Source organism: Gavialis gangeticus, unplaced genomic scaffold (genome assembly GCF_001723915.1).
Source record: "Gavialis gangeticus isolate Ggan-Ray unplaced genomic scaffold, GavGan_comp1, whole genome shotgun sequence".
NCBI lineage: Eukaryota > Metazoa > Chordata > Crocodylia > Gavialidae > Gavialis > Gavialis gangeticus.
This window is the reverse complement of record NW_017728996.1, coordinates 40,149,402-40,165,107: the sequence shown is the minus strand read 5'-3', so window position 1 is coordinate 40,165,107 and position 15,706 is coordinate 40,149,402. Positions and strand designations below refer to the sequence as shown.

At 40.4% G+C, this 15,706-nt stretch overlaps 1 protein-coding gene across 3 annotated transcripts in view; it reads left to right on the top strand.

Annotated features, from left to right (window-relative positions):
• Positions 1–262: 262 nt before the first annotated feature.
• The window catches only part of BNIP2 (BCL2 interacting protein 2), a 26,254-nt gene continuing 10,810 nt past the window's right edge, over positions 263–15,706 (top strand). For 2 of the 3 annotated variants that reach the window (XM_019504359.1, XM_019504357.1), the window contains exons 1-10: positions 263–363; positions 5,455–5,601; positions 7,142–7,274; positions 8,738–8,805; positions 10,009–10,176; positions 11,940–12,116; positions 12,854–12,956; positions 13,378–13,509; positions 14,582–14,668; positions 14,806–14,904. In XM_019504359.1, coding sequence (XP_019359904.1) covers positions 7,225–7,274; positions 8,738–8,805; positions 10,009–10,176; positions 11,940–12,116; positions 12,854–12,956; positions 13,378–13,509; positions 14,582–14,668; positions 14,806–14,904 — 884 coding nt within the window. In that variant the 5' untranslated portion in view covers positions 263–363; positions 5,455–5,601; positions 7,142–7,224. The remainder of the gene's footprint in view (positions 364–5,454; positions 5,602–7,141; positions 7,275–8,737; positions 8,806–10,008; positions 10,177–11,939; positions 12,117–12,853; positions 12,957–13,377; positions 13,510–14,581; positions 14,669–14,805; positions 14,905–15,706) is intronic. The other variant, XM_019504358.1, reaches the window with a different exon arrangement.

The following is a 15,706-nucleotide window of genomic DNA, read 5'->3' as shown; positions in this document are numbered from 1 at the left end:
ACAGATTATTTTACACTGTTTTTAGTAAGTGCACATTTCTGATGAACTCCGAAGTCTTTAACGCGTCTCGTTCACTGCGAACATCCTTCCCCCGTGTGAAGATCAGCTCTGACACAGGGCCGAGGGTGAGGAACCAACTGTGGCCGCGCCGGCCCCATGAGGCTGCCCAGGCCCGAGCAAAGACCGGAGCGACTCCTCGCTCGGGTTGCCGTGCCGGGGCTCGCACTGCGCACGCGCGGACCCGCAACCCTGCCCCTGTCCAGGCGTGTGATCCGGGCCAGGCGCTGCTTCCGCTTCCACTTCCACTTCCACTTCCGGGCCGGGGTCCGGATCGTTGCTGCTGCGGCCGGGACCGGCGGGCAGGTCGGGAGGAGCGCGGGGCTGGGTGGGGGTGCGGTGCCTCGGGCCGGGAAGGGGCCCTGCCGGGGGCAGGAGCCTGGGTGCGGCGTCGCGGGTCCCCGCTGAAACGCAAAGGAGCTGAGGAGGCGGGTCCGGCCTCGGTGTTGGGGCTGGGACGAGTGGGCTGCCCCTGGCACCAAAGAGTGCGCCTCGAATGGGGCGGTAGCCTTCCTGGGTAGGGGCCGAAAACACCCGCAGCCTCGAGCTGTCGGGTGTTGGTGCCGGGAGAGCCGCGAGGGGCCCGACCCTTGCTGTGGCAGTGCAGCCCCGGCCCCTTGGCCGCTGGCCGCCCCGACGTGCCAGTAGTGAGCCGGGCCGCGCCTGGTGTAGCCAACTGCAGCTTCCCAGCTGCCTGGCACAGCCGGCCCCGGGTCTGGGCAGGCCCTTGGTGCTGCTGGCAGCAGGGAAGCAACAAGGAACTGCCCAACGGAGCCCCACCCCGGCTCGTTGCCGGCGGCAGACAGCAGGGAAGCAGGGCAGGACAGGCCGGCATTGCCACAACGAGGGTTGCACCCCTTGTGGATCCCTGCCATCTGCCCTCAGGCGCACGTGTCAAGCAAAATACCGTCAGGTGCTGTGCTCTTGCACACGTGCTGGGGTTGCTTACCCCTGATTTAGAGCACAGTTAAAGTCAGTAAGTGACCCAGCTGTCATCTCATCTCCTGTTTCACTGGTCAGGACTGAGGCTCTGGCTGGGGACACCAGGGGGAGTGCAGGGCTGTTGCTCCTCTGCTGGCATCTCCGGGCCTAGTTTCACTGGTCGACACCTGCAGGCTGCCTCAACTGATTCAGGGGGCAGTGGGTGCTGGCTGATGAGCTCTTTCTGGTGCCCATTCCATATCCCTTGTTATTAACTTATGACCTCACTCCCCTTCCTGGTTTCTTTTTATTTGTCCCAAGCAATCCGTTGATGTGTCTGCAATGATCTCCCTTATTAAGGCAGGCGTATGCAAGTACTTCTCACTTAACGTCATCCTGGTTACTGTTTTGTTATATTACATTGCTGATTTGTTAGAGAAGGTACTTGTTTAAAGTTGTACAATGTTCAGATATAGCATTGTTTGGCCACCACCTGCTAATAGGTAACTACTGTGATGTAATTGGATTTGCTCAACATCGTGTCGCTTAAACTTGTGTTTTTCAAGAACATAACTATGACGTTAAGTGAGGAACAGCTGTAGTATTTTACGATGGGTAGAAGGTCATGTTCCTTGGTACATCGAATAGGCCTGTTTTGCTGGCCAGGTGGATGCTTGACTGGGATGGTTAAGTCAGGGACCATCCCGCCATGAGTGGAGGGTTGTACTAGGTGTCCTCTTGAGGTCCCCTTCTAGCCCCACTTCTCTCTCTCTCTCTCTCTCTCTCCCTCCTGCTCCAGTTTTCCCTTAAAGAACTGGTCTGATAGAGCGACTTCTCTTCTGCATTTGACTGATCAGGCTACTACCTTCCAATCTTGTTCTAGGCAATTAAGTATCTCTCTTAGAAAGAAACATTTTTTTTTTAAGGTGTTTTCAAAGCTAGGAAGTTGAATGAGCCCAGCCAGCTCCAGAGTTCATCAGATCTCAGTGGGCCACCATTGGGGGCAAGGCATGCAGACTATCATTGTTACTCAACATGAATGTTGCTGGCACCCAGTTAAACTAAAGGTGCTGTTTGGTTGTCTTGTAACAGTAAACTTTTGTTTTCATTTGGAAAATGAGATGCGTGTCTAACACGTTCATGCATCTGTTCCTGGTTTTCAGAAACGAGGTTGTTGTTGTTTTTGCCTAGGGACTGGAGAAAAGCTAATTCTTACCTTGATCTAAATGTGATTGCTTTTAATCTGGATGAAAATATTTTCAGCATCAAGTTCGGAAACAACTCCCATCTTCTCTAGCATATCTGTATTGCTTCATGTGCCAGGGTTGCTAATTACAAAGCTGTATTGCTGTTGGCCACCTCAGATGACTGGTTTATTAAGTAATATGACATTCTAAACCATGTACTTGAGAACAATTATAACACTTTAGGCTATATATTATGAGGCACAACCCAAACCTGTCTTAACCAAATAAGAGCAATTATTACTTTACAATTTGCCTTGAGTTCACTATTTCAATTATGAAATGGAGTTTAAAGTAACTTCCTCAGCAATTAAAGCTGTTTACTTAGAGTTGAAAGATGTTTTTCATTAAAGTGCCTTGCTTACTAATCATCTGGAGTAGGGAGGCTCAAGAGGTAGCTTGTCCTCAATGAAAACTAATCATTTTCTTCCTTCATGGCACACATTTATAAACAGTTTCAAAATGGAATTTTGGCCATTAAATGTTGCTTTCTTTTAATGTGGATCTCTAGTTACATGGCTGAATTTCAAAATCCCATTCTTTTGGGAAGTTGCTGACGCTTTTTTTTCTTTCCTCAGATTAAGAGCACTATTTTAGAATTGTGAGTGAACTGTAGCGTAACTGCAGGTCTATCTTAACTCCTTCAGTTATGGGAAGTTATTTTAGACAAGTATTTCTCAATTCTAATGCAATAAAAGGAAATGCTTCATGCCACTCAGTGACATCCATCATGTTGACTCTGTTGTGTGACAGAATATATACAGATAGGGATTGTAAGCCTGCTGAAATGAACTAAGCTCTAGAGTTAATCGATCTTAGTTAGTTAGTGCACAGCATACTTGAAGGGCCATACACTGTGGAGCAATGACCTTAGAGCAGGGATGCTCAAACCCTGGGCCTCTGATCACATCAAGTCTGTGTAGCCAGGCCACAGGAGTCCCCATTGGACTGAAAATTTGGTGGCAAGGGAGCAGTGGCAGCAACTGCTGCTCCCCTGCTGCTAAATTTCCAGACTTGTAGGGAGCCCTGCAGGCCAGATGGCATGCCAGATAGGTGTGTCTGGGGCCAGATCTGGTAGAGGTGCACCAATGCATCAGTCCATATTTTATCAGCACTGAAAGAAGGAAAATTGACATTATCAGCAATCACCTTTTTTTTTTTTTTTTGGCTGATGTGGCTGATAATGTCACTGATAAATGCTGCTTGCATGCATGCAACCAGGAATGCAGCCTGGCAGCTTGGAGACCAGTGTGCAGCTGGTAAGTCTGTGGTGAGGGGAAGGGTTATGGGGGGGGGGCAGACTGAGGCCCCCACAGTGAGGGAGGGAGTGGGGCAGGGACAGGTGCTGCCCAACCAGGGTGGTGTGGGGCTCAGGATGGAGCCAGCTGCTCATCCAGAGGCTGCAGGAGGGGCAGCTCCTGTCACTGCGTGCACTCCTGGGGGAGGCATGGGGGGCATGTGCTCCCCATATCTGTGCACAGGGAGAAGACAGGCTGCACACTTGGGGCCAAGGCTGCTCCAGCCTCTTCCTGGCAGCTGCGCTCAGGCCAGGTGGGGCGAGGCAGGCAGCAAAGGTGCTGGGAGGGGGCTATGGTTAATTTTGGGGTGGCTCTAGCCCCCCCCATAGTCTCCTCCTTCCAGCACCGCCATTGCCTGCCCCACTTCACCCAGCCCTAGCAAAGTCGCTGGAAAGAGGCTGGAGCAGCCCCAGCTCCGAGCACGCAGCGAGCAATCCACCCTCACCCCATGCACGGATCCAAGGGGGTACATGCCCCATTATTCCTCTGGGGGTGTGTGCAGCGGCGGGAGTTACCCTACCCTTCTCCACCCCCTGGATGAGCCTCCAGCTCCATCCTGTGCCCTGCCTCAGCCCAGCCGGGTAGCACCTGCCACTACCCCAGCCCTACTCCCTCCCTCACTGCAGGGGCCTCAAACTGCCCCCCCATACCCCTTCCCTCCCTCACACCTCTTCCTCCAACAGACTTACCAGCTGGATGCTGCTCTCCAAGCTGCTGGGCTGCATGTCAACAACTGGATTGGTATCTGCCAATTTGGCTGGTCAATAATCACCCCAAAAATCACCCCAAAAATCTTTATTGGTGCACCCCTAAGATCTGGGCATGTAGGGTTTAACTGGAGGTGGTGTGGGCCCCAGTCCTGCGGATCAGAGCCCTGAGAGGTGGCTCAGGGCCTGATCCAGTTCGAGGGCTGCCCCTGAGCCACTCACTTGGCCAATGTGAGCAAAAAGTTGAGCACTACTGCCTTACAGCAAAGCCCAACCTTAAAAAGTCCTGTAGGAATTTTAATACCAGTTGAGCAGAAGTAATTTCAGGAGTAGCATCCAAAAAGTTGCACAATGTATGTAGGCAGGAGTTTTCTTATTTCGTGGTCTCCTGTGTTCCCCTCTCTATTTTTAAATCTTTTTTTTCTTTTGAGGTCAAAGTCTGTTCTTTACCCTTTTGTGACTAATCTGTTTTTGGTAGGTTTTGCTCCTGACAGTCTATTCTTTCTATTGCTCTTGATCTGCCTTAACCCATGTATGTAGATTTTTTTATAATCAAGTTAGGTTCCATGAAAGAACAATACAGAAAAGGCCTAGTTCATGTTTTCCTGCTATTATTTATAGATGTGTCAATTATGTAACTTTCTTCCAAACAGATATTTGAAATTGTTTCTAATAAATACTAAGCAGTTGTGTAACTGAGAAACTTTGCAAAAACAGCTCTATACCAACATCCAGTGAAGAAGAAGAGGGGTTGCACTTGCCAAGTCATGTGTCCCTAGCAGCAGGAAGCTATTCTGAATTAAGAACATTATTTTTAAAAGTTGTAAGGGATGGATGGTTGGATGGTGGCCACCTTCTGGAGCATGTCTATCTGGCTGAAAAACAGACGGCATTCCTAACTGTGGGCTAGAATGGCACTGCAGTCTCTGGGAAACACAACTTTTTGAGTTAATGAATCAGACACATTCACAAAGCTTTTTGGTCTTACTCTGCAATGCTGTCTCTGGTTAATGTATAGTATTGCTGCACTACACAAATTCAGTCGCGTAAAACTAATTATCTGTCTGCATTGGCTATACGATCAAATATGAATGTTGTCCCTCATTGTGTTGGTCTATGGTTCAAAGTCGTCTTTGCGGACTGTAAAGATGGCACCGACTTAATCACCTGTGAGCGTGTGCATGCAGGCTAGTGAGTTCTTATTTTATGCTCCTATCATTGTTATAGAGCCAGTACCGCTGTGAGATTAGAGCTGGATTCCATTAGTTAACGTGTGCATCACCAGAATTGCTCAGCATGTTCCAGTATCAGGGACTCCTTGTGGCTGGTGATGGGTGAGCCTGAAAGAACACAGCTTGACTTGTACATCCCAGGGTGAGTTTGCTGAGCTGGCATCTCAAGACTGTACAGTAAACTGAGCAAATGCATTCTGAAATTGAGACAGATATGGAGTTCACTATAAAGTATCTGCTTAATTTTATCTAGCACAGTATAATATGTTTTAATCTCTACTTTTTTTTAGGATTACTTTGAGAAGTCCAGTGTTTGCAAATACACCAGTAATGGATTGGCTTAATCCATTGTATACAGTGCTGTTAATTGATATTTGATTTCTTGGCTGAAAACTGAACAGGTGATACATTTCCTTATTGTCCTTGGCAAAATGTCAGAACTGTTCGAAACAATGTACATGCCTTTAAGCCACCATGGTCAGCATTATTGTACTAGCCTTATACATTTCACTCTTAGGTGAAAGTCTTCTCAGTGTTGAGTCTTAAAAGAATTTGGCTTGAAACCACTCTTTCACTCTGGGGTAAAGAAGCTGACCTTAGCAAAGTATCACCTTGTAGGGTTCTCACTGGGCCGTATCTGCATGGGGTTTAAGCAAATATGGTACTACTTTTAGTAAATGAACTGACATAGCCAAGATTTGGGCCAGGGCCAAATCAAAGGTATAAATGCTACACAAACGGATGTGTGGTTAAGCAGTAAATAGATGGACGTATTTGCAAATATTATTAGAAGTTGGAGATTGAACAGTCTTTTAGACCTCTTGTTGAAAAACTTGAACTGTCAGAGATGTCGTAACTCTTTTGCTTTGGACTAAATCTCTGTGATGCTTTTGTCTAAATTAAGCACCTGATCTAGACTGATGCTACCAAAAAACCTATAAAATAGAACTCAAAGGTAGGTGTTATTGAAAGATTTAATGGGCTAACAATGGTTGTTTTTTAGGTCGGGGGTGAGGGTTAGTTGGGGGGTGTTCCCTAGCTCCCTACATTAAGCTACAAAAGCTGGCATGCAAGGGACACTGTTATGAAGAGATCATGTTCAAAATTTGCTTGATATGTTAGGAATAACTTATTTTGAAGCTCACCGTGTCATTTACAATTAAAACTCTGAGTTGCTGTATGTTTTGCAATTACTCTAAGTTTAAGACTTTTCTAAGCAATACGTTGACTACATAAGTGGTTTTGTATTTATTTCTGATGCACTGGTGACTAGAAATATTAAAAGTCAAGGTAATTATTAGTTCTTGTCTTCTTTTCCAGCATGGGGCAACGGTGGGGCTGATATGCTGAAATGGTTATTAGTAACATCTCCTGCTTTCTTCTAATTATTAAGAATAAAATAACTCTCAAATTAAAATAGTTATTTTGAAATAAAGCTGAAACCTTTAGTTTAATGCCAGAAATAATCTCCTATTGAAATCCTGAAAGCAGGATGACAAGAAATTATTAGCTTGATCAGTTGAACAAGAACCTGTTGTCATGCCTAACTGATTTGTCTTTTGCAAGTTTCACGGCAATTCCTTAAATACTATCTTTAGGGAAAAATGACAGCTTGTGAGTACTCAATAAAGCAAATTTTACAATGTTGTTGAGCTAAAACTTTGTGATGTTCTTTCCCACAGGTCCCTTTTTTGATCTCCTTCCAAAGACAAGAGGCCCTAGCTTGCCAGGAATCTGTATTAACTGTATTCAGGCTGGACTGAGGATGGAAGGTGTTGAATTTAAGGAAGAGTGGCAAGATGAAGATTTTCCTAGGTAAGTGATGGCTTATACAAATAAAATATACCTATCTTACTAATCTATGAAAATGAATAATTTCTTTCATAAGCAGGGCCTATAATTAAAGTCAGTTACTCTTTTTGAACAGGATCCAGTAAAGCTTTAATCATGACGTCAAAGCATACTTTTTGTTTTTGTATACTCCTTGGGACAAAATGGGCCACTTTCTCCTCCTCTTGATGTTTGTGAGACCTAAGGTAACTTACTAATTGGAAGCAGGCATTTTTAAAATAATATAGTACTGTTCAAAGAGTCTTGAAACTTGCTTTGTCATGCATCGGGAAGAGGATCTTTATGTTAGTGATGCCAAGGACAGCACATCATTCCTAAGAGATTGGCTTAAATTTTGTACATTAGCATAGTGATGATTACAGTAAGGTTAAGGTTCCAGGGTATCTTTTGTGAGTTTAAGTAGTTTTTGTGTGTTCTTGTTTATGCTTTTAAAAACTGAAATGTAGTTCACTGAATGTTATGCTTATAAGCATTGGTTAACAAAGTTGGAAACAATTTGAACAGTACGCTTTGGAACATTTTGTAAAGCCTTTAAAGAACTACACAAACAGGGGAAATCCTGAAGTATAAGTCAGTTCTAATTTGAGGTTGGTTGTTGGTACTGAGAGAGAATTTCAAATTGAAACTTAGAGGTATGCATCACAATAAAGGAGTGCATTTTCCAGAGAAATATACTGACTAGTATAAGCTCTTAAGAAGAAAATTTGTATATAATTTTTCTATTAAAACTGACTTAAGTTTCTTTTAATCCTCAGTTTTACTTTTTCCTTTGTTGCCTTATCCAAAGCTATGGCAAAGACATTGCATTTCACTGAAACGTCCTGTTTTGTGCAGTATGGTTAATTCTGCTAAAATACACCGTTTTCCCCATACTTTCCTACAGTTTTGCTTTGTCTTATTTATAGGTATCTTGAAGGTTTCAAAGTATGATGTCACGCAGTTATGTCTGAAAATAGGACTTCTAAGAACATAGTTGTCCAAAATTTAGGATGGCTGTCAGAACTGTAAATGAAGTATTGTTTATGCCTTTAAGGAACTGCTTGAGCTTCATAGCAAAACAAACTGAATTGTTTTTGGGGGGTTTTTTGGTGTTAAAAGATGAGATGACTTGAAGGGTGAAGAAAACATAAACAGTCTGGTGCCTGTAATAACAGGCAGACAGTAACCACTGACTTGTCTCATATCAGCCTGTAAAACTCACTTGAAACTGCAGCTCAGTGTTCCACCATTCTAGTGCTCTGCTGACAGCTTAGCTGAGTCCTCAAATGTGATTAATCTGACTCTGGGCCATAACTTTCTTTTTGTAAAGTGCATATTGTGTGTTAAAAAGCACATTCTAACCAGGTGACATGTATACCTGTTCACAAATGAACCTTGTGCATTGAAGCTGTATTTCTTACGAAATGCATCTCTGTTCCCTGCACCAGGCCCTTGCCTGAGGATGACCATGCTGAAGCAGATACGTCAGATGCAACTGGAAGAGAGGGACAGCCTGGTAAGAATCTGTAGCTTCAGTCAAACTGATTATTTCTAACCTAAATGGCCTCCTTAGAAATATGGAAGTTGCTGCACAACATTTTAAAAAGGTAAAAAGTCAGTCTTAGGTAAGCAGCTTCTTAATCAGTATACTTGTTTTTAATACATACTATCAAGGTTTATTGTCCAGGAAAAACAGGTTCATGGAATATATTGCTCTGAAAGCATTGTCTTGCCCTGTAAACTGAAAGCCAGTTAGTATGTGCTAAACATGAACTATTGCACTATATTTTCATGACTGGTCTTGAATTCACAGAAACCAAATAAAGATGAGTCTTTCTGTCAATTTTAAGACCTGAATGAATTCTACTGAACATCTTGCGTTCTTTCTGAATGTCCTTTTAATATAGGTTGCAGTGGATCTTAGAACTGAAACACAGTATCTCGAGGGAGAAAAGAGGGTATATGGCTGTTGCTTAGATCTAGAAATAACCATGCTGTACTACATCGTGTTTGTTTCTTAACTTTTGGGATTTCTTGGATCTTGTCTGTCTAATTTAGCTTGATATTTGGATGTGTCACTAATTTTATTTCCTCTTTTCAACTTCTTTTTGAATCGCAAGTATTTGCCGCATTTCTTTGAGCATGTTGAGTTCACCTGTTAATCTTTAACCTTTGTCAGTCATTACTTAAAAATTGTTCATCAGTAGATTTTTTTTCAAGGATGGTTACTATTAAGAGTTAAATAACACAATCTTCTCTGATCTCTAATGCAAGTTAGCACCTGAAGTCTAACAGAATGTGCTGTGTTGTATTGTTTTGTCACATTAATTTACTGCCATTTACCATGTATTTCAATATATAGCTGTCACAGATTCTGTCCAAAATGGAAAATACACAATACTAAAAAACACTGCTGGTTGTAGAAAGTGTTGTAATGGAGAACTAGAATGACATGAAAACTATTACAATACGAAATACAAGGGGTGGAGTACAGGACCTGGAATCCTGGACTTACGTACTGATACAGCAATAAAGTTATTCTGTTTCATATTGTTGGGGATATGAAAAGTTGGTTGAAATGATAAATGTTCATTTATTAGGGACTTAATTTTACTATTTTCAGCACTGTGGTGTAATGAATTAGCTATGAATGTGCAAACATGCTCAACTTTTAGATTGTAAAATAACTAGACTTTTCTTCTTTTCCCAAATTCATTAGAGGTTAATGGAAACAAAGTTAAAAAGAAATTAATGGCTCCAGATATTAGTCTAACATTGGATCACAGTGAAGAATCAGTTTTGTCGGATGACTTGGATGAGAGTGGGGAGATTGATTTGGATGACTTGGATACTCCATCTGAGAATAGTAATGAGTTTGAATGGGAAGGTAAGGATTTGTTACCACATGTAATGTTTCAAATTTCCTTACACACAGGTGCCTTATTGTACTTACTGAATCCAGGATGACTTTGAAGTTAAGAACTCTCCCCACCCCCCAAATAATTAGATGTTGTATATAGAAAATGTATAAATATGGTAAAAATGGTACAAGTATGTTAGAAAGAAAAGATGATGGAAGAAAGCAAGAAATCTGAGTAACGCCTGATCCTTTCTTTTATCCTAATAAGCAAGAAAGAGTCAGTCACCTTAGAAACCTTTTCCATTTCAAACTTAATGATCACCAAAGGACTCTTAAAATTGTAAAACCTTTTTTTAATTACCTAAGAATTTCATTTTATATTGTACTTCCAGAACTATGTTTAACTGAGTTTGAACAGTAAGGCTGTTCTAAAACTGGAAATAAGGCCTTGACACTACATTCTTTTCAGAGGGAGCCCTCAAGCCTGTATTAAGTCTTGTTTAAGTCAGTGGGCTCTGTATAAGAATTCAGATGAGAATCAAACTGCAGAGTTGTGGTCTTTTTTATAAATTAAGAATCCTTCCCTATCAGGCTGCTGGGGTTCTTAAAACAACTCATACAAAAATTGACAGTTGTCCATACTACCTTATTTTTGTGCTGAAGATTAATGATGTTGTCTTAAGTTTTGATCTAAAGTACCAATTAATATTAAGTTCTGAATTCTCCTAATGTTAAATGTTTACTTGATTTTCTTTTTAAATACTCGTAAGAGCAGTTCATTCCTGAATGAACTGCAACACTACTGAGTATAATGGGTATTGGGGAAAGAAAATAAGGCATCAAACATTAATTTATTTTTTAAAAAGCTTAAATGAAGGGGTTTTTAAAGTATCATAACTTCAGCATTCAGAGTTAGAGGTTATGTGGATCTAACTGTGGAGTGGGATTGCCATCTTTTGACTTCTTGAGGGACTATGAGTTGGCACTTCAGGATAACTTTACAATGTAACTGAGGAAATAGTCCACTTTTGTTGCAAAAGTTGCTGAAAAGGGTTTCTGTCTTTTCTTCCTTTAATGCTGCTGTCTTCATTTTCCTGGAAGGATAGTTTCCATTAACAGCTTTGTCTTGGAAACAGACAACTAACATGCAGTAGGTTTTTCTCACTTTTGGGTAAGGTCTGTGCAACTAAGTCAAAGAATCACCAGTTTTATTAGATCTGTTTTCTTCAGATTGCTCTTAAACATAAATTTCACTTACTGTTTTTTTGTTTTTTTTTTTGCATATGTGAATTGGCTTTAATTCCTTATAAATTTGTCTGCATGTATGCTTGCCAGATATTATCAATGTGTAAGTTGCTTCACTGTAAATCTGATCAAACAAAATACAATCATTGAAGTTAACCACTTTCTGTTGATTTTTTGATGGTATTTATGGGAATGAATGTTTAAAACAATATGTATATTTGCTAAAAGGCCTCCTGTGTAGCTAGAAATTTATAAGTAGCTAGACCCTTCATGATAAAATACAATCAAGAGAATCTGAGCATTCATATGAATGCTAAGATACTATGCTGATGTAGGAAAGGTACTGTGACCACTTCATGCAAGAATACAATATAATCTCATTTATCCACATCTTGGAGTGCCTGATACAAGTTTGTTATTATCTCTGTCCAGTACCAGAGAAAATTATAACAATCTAAGCAGATAGTAAAGTGGTTAACTAATAATTGGATTAGATACAGCCACATATAATCACAATGGTCTTTAACATGTTTTAATTTTGGCAGACGATCTTCCAAAACCAAAAACTACTGAAGTAATTAGGAGAGGATCGCTTTCTGAATATACTGCAGCAGAAGAGAGAGAGGATGGGCGACGCTGGCGTATGTTTAGAATTGGAGAACAGGACCATCGGGTGGACATGAAGGCAATTGAACCCTATAAAAAAGTTATCAGTCATGGAGGTAAGAAATAATGATGTTTTTGAGAATTGTTAGCATCTAATGTGCAACTGAACAGGAAGAAAAGGAATAATTTTGGATGCAAATGGATGAAGGTTCTTTGGAGGATGGCTCCATTATGACCTGCAGTAAGAAAACCTTAAAAAAACACAACAAAAATCTATGAAGTATAGTCCTCATCATGACTCATTACCTTACACTAAGGGGGAAAAAACTCCACAAGATGTTGGAAAAAGTTAAGTTACTTTAAGAGAATATCATAACTGTCTGGGTACATTTCACTGTTTGGGAAAGTCTTGGTAGATTGAGTATACTCTGTGTACATATACAGTGTGTGCAAAATCTTTTAGATTCCCTAGCAGGCTGGTTAATGTGTTTTTCTTTTTCCTTTCTATGTGAAAGGAAGGGAAAATTGACCATGCAAAATGCTGTTAGATGCATAAATAAATTAAAAATGCTAAAGCACAGAGATTAGAGAGGGGCTTTTATTTCATTTTTTAAAATTTCGGCTATTCTTTGTAACAATATGTAACAAAGCAGACCTTTTAAATAAATGTCTCTTGAGCCTTTCTTTGTCTGTATTATGACCCCCATATAAAATGGGATGTTTTCTTACCTTTGTAAAGCACTTTGAAATAGAGAAGAAGAGAGCACAGTAAGTGCCCTTTTATATGAAATTGATCAGACTACAATAAGGTGTCAGTTCTTATTGCTGCTGTATTTCCGTTTGCTTTTCCTAGGTTATTATGGTGATGGGTTAAATGCCATTGTTGTGTTTGCTGTCTGCTTTATGCCTGAAAGCAATCAGCCAGACTACAGATATCTAATGGACAATCTGTTTAAGTAAGTAATATTTTTCTGTCATTAAAAACTGTTCTGAATGAAACTCCACTGTCAGAGTTTTTCTCCTCAGAAAGAACTACACATGTTCTGTCGTCTTTTATATAGTATTTTATATTTGAGAAGCAGCATATCTAATTAAAATATTAAATTTAGATATGACCACTTTTAAAGTTTTAGTTTAAAAATTCTTAAGACTTTAATTCTGTGAATAACATTTCTTTAAAACTCTTACCAAAGGGCAGGTTGTCGTGTGTGTGTGTGTGTGTGTGTGTGTGTGTGTGTGTGTGTGTGTGAGAGAGAGAGAGATAAGTTAAGTCATCCACAATGTGTGTGTGTGTGTGTGTGTGTGAGAGAGAGAGAGAGAGAGATAAGTTAAGTCATCCACAATGTGATTTGAAGGCTTTCTTCTTTATCTCTTCAGGTATGTTATTGGCACTTTAGAATTATTAGTAGCAGAGAACTATATGATAGTTTACTTAAATGGTGCTACAACGCGGAGAAAAATGCCAAGCTTAGGCTGGCTCAGGAAATGTTACCAGCAAATTGACAGAAGGTAAAATATGTCTTAATGTCAAAATATCTCTACATTTCTTGGTTGTGTATTCTTTTTCAGAATTTCTGATTAGCATAGTATGAGTTTAGGCAGCTTCAAAAAAACGTGCTGGAGATTCTCCCCCCTTCACGCCCTCCACCCCCACCCTTCAGGTAACAGTAGTGGAAAAGTAGTATGTTGGGGTTGGAGATACTATTGATGAACCATAACAGGACACTTGCTATGGAAGATACATTATGACTCCTTCATACAGTAGTACAATATGGTTTTGTTTTAACTTGAGCTTTAAAGCTGGTACTTTTCTGGGCAGGTCAGTATCAAAACTGCATAAACATTCAGAGGAGTTAAATGGAAGGCTATGTGTAGCAATTCTCTTGCATATGATGAGAAGCAGCAAAATTGCCTCTTGCGTCACCTAGAATCACGAGTGTTTACATATGCGTTTATAATGCTGTCACAATCAGTGTGTACATATTTGCTCATCTGACCAGTGAATAGGCATGAAAGTGAGGAAAAAATGTGGGATTTTTGTCATCATAGAATATACAGAGAGTATGGATTTGAAGTTTCTTTTTGGCTGAAGAACCAGTTTTATACAACAGTGACTATGCTTTGGATGAAAGACTTCAAATAAAAGTAGTCATGGTTAGGTGTCTTTTTTTTCCCTAGAAAAAAAAGTCTCTCTCTAAGATCCCAGTTGAAGGAGGCTTTTCTCTCCTATTGTACATATACCTCATTTGTCAAGGGAATTCTACTTTTTATTCTTTTATGTGAACAGTTGTTAAAATGTGTAGAAATAAGAGTTTCCTATGTTGCCTCTTAAGTGGTAGAAATGTATTGTTCCAGATATTTTATCAGAAAGGTTTAATGATGTCTAAAGCCAGCAGTTCAAAATTTTACATTCAGCATGACCTGCTTTTGTTAATTTTATCCTCTTGGTAGATTGACATTTTTCTAATAGAGGCTTACTCGTTAGACTGTACGTGCCAGACAGCAGTAGTATTGGTTAGTAGAAATTATGTTTTTGCTGTTTTTCACTTCTTTTGTTCTAACACTGATGTCCAATCTTTAGGTTAAGGAAAAACCTGAAATCACTAATAATAGTTCATCCTTCCTGGTTTATCAGAACACTTCTGGCCATCACAAAACCTTTCATTAGGTAATATTGTTGAAATTTGTGTTATTTACTGAAAGTATCTCTGTGTGTGTTACATGTCAGAAAGTTTTACTTTTAATATTGAGTGATGTATCCAATACTTTAAATTGTAACTGTACTTTACGTTTGTTCTTCCACAGCTCAAAATTCAGCCAAAAAATTAGGTATGTCTTTACCCTGGCAGAGCTAGCTGAACTCATCCCCATGGAATACGTTGTCATACCAGAATGCATAAAACAGTACGTTTCATTATGCAAACATGCTAAATTGCAGTCAGTATAGAATGCAAATATGTAAAAATATTACTGTTTGGGTTTGTATTTGCAAACTTGTTTGGAATGAAGTTGGTACACTAAGGAAAGATATCATGCTTGAGGATGATGTTAAAATTGTGTATGCAGCAATATAATGTTAGCCAGATCATTAATACACAGTTCTGTGGTTTGCTTAATCTAAATTAAATTGAGTTGGGAACCAGTGTTTTGGAGACAGTGTCTCACTGAGACTGTTCTTATTCATGGGCATTAAATTAAGTTGGTAGTATGACAAATGCTCACAAAAAGTAAACAATGAAGTATCATTCCAGCAATTGAGAATTCCATTTTAAATTAAGAGGATAGATCTAATGGTGCTTTTAAAACTAAATGGAGGGCTGGGTAGTGTTCAGGTCCTTTTCATCCCTGCACAGAAAACTGAGATGTCAAGGGAGTGCACAGTGTCCCACCACAACAAAAGCACAGCCTTGGGTATGATGATAGAAATGCTAAGTAGGTTATCTGTGGCTATAGGTACTGAGCAGCATGATGCTCAAAAAGCAGGACTAATATATTGAGCAACAAAGCTAAGGATCCTAAAAACACCTAGTGTAGCAACTTTTGTAGCTGATACACTGATGGCAGTTAATATAAAGAACCAACAGGGAACAATCACAGTAGCAGGGCGCTCTTCCTTTTTATTTGGTAAGAATATAATGGCAGCATTGCTCTTTAGTGTGAGCTGAGAGCCACGTAAGGCAAGCTTTTTTTTTTTTTTTTTTAATAC